General features: G+C 35.6%; 1 protein-coding gene across 1 annotated transcript in view; it reads right to left on the reverse strand.

The window, feature by feature from the left end:
* LOC101846177 (putative anthocyanidin reductase) overlaps window positions 1-1,098 on the reverse strand; it is a gene marked incomplete in the record, with an annotated part of 26,856 nt that overhangs the window by 8,780 nt on the left and 16,978 nt on the right. The window contains 1 exon segment of the mRNA XM_013090060.2: window positions 606-737. Within this exon segment, the coding sequence (XP_012945514.1) occupies window positions 606-737 (132 nt within the window).

Here is a 1,098-nt window from a genome sequence, read left to right on the forward strand (position 1 = left end):
CTCTCTCTCATCCACTCACACATACACAAACTGTACCTTCTAAGTTTTTAACAAAGTCTCACTATACCTGGTGTAAATTTTTAACAAAATCTGTCTGTAACTTGAAAGTTATTAATGCAGTCTTGTAAATTTTTAACAAAATGTGACTGCACCTTGGAAGTTTTTAAGAAAGTCTCACTCTCACTAAACCTTGTGTAAGTTTTAACCAAATCTGATTGTACCTTGAGTAAGTTTTAAAATATCTTTTAACCCTATCCGTACGCCCTAGGGTCACTTTGTACCCCACGGGTTGTATTCTAAACATTTTAGAATACTTCTAGTATGAAGATCTCTTTGAAACTTACAGTATTTTTCCAAAAATAATTTTGACAGACTACTATGCAAAGCATATGGATTGGATTAACGAGTAAATTTCCTCTTTGGAAAGTGATGGCACAGAGTTCCCCACGTCGTACGGATACAATAGTAAAACACGAGGTATGGATAGGGTTAAGTCTAACTGTACCTTGTAAGTCTTTATCAATGTCTCGAATCACTATACTTTGTGTAAGTTTTTAACAGAATCTGACTGTAACTTGTAAGTTTTTAATGCAGTCTGAGTGTACCTTGTAAGTCTTTCACAAAGTCCCAAGCCGCCCTCTCTGCGTGTATCTTGCTTTTGCCGTAGAAGGAAGTGTTCGGGGCGTTAGGGTCAGCCCAGGTGGACTCGTCAAAAGGAGTAGTGTTGCCTCCCCTTTCTGAGGAGCACAGTTTAAGACCCCTTGTGTAAATTGAGTCAATCAAGGTGGAAAAATTATATTCACCTTTATTTTGTTTACAATCATTAAAAACATTCCGCATTACTTTGTTTACAATAATGAAAACATTCATCATTATTTTGTTAACGATAATGAAAATATTCACCATTATTTTGTTTACAGTCACAAATGTATTCACTATCATTTTGTTTACAATCATGAATACTTTAGTTAGTTTTAGTAGAGGTTTTACGGCGCTTGCAACTGCATAATAAGGTCATATGAGCGCCAGAAGATTAGAGGTGTTACAAGAGAGTAACAAACATAAAAAAGAAGAAGGGGAGATAAGGACGATAGATGT

This window comes from Aplysia californica, unplaced genomic scaffold (genome assembly GCF_000002075.1).
Source record: "Aplysia californica isolate F4 #8 unplaced genomic scaffold, AplCal3.0 scaffold01128, whole genome shotgun sequence".
NCBI classification, from domain to species: domain Eukaryota; kingdom Metazoa; phylum Mollusca; class Gastropoda; order Aplysiida; family Aplysiidae; genus Aplysia; species Aplysia californica.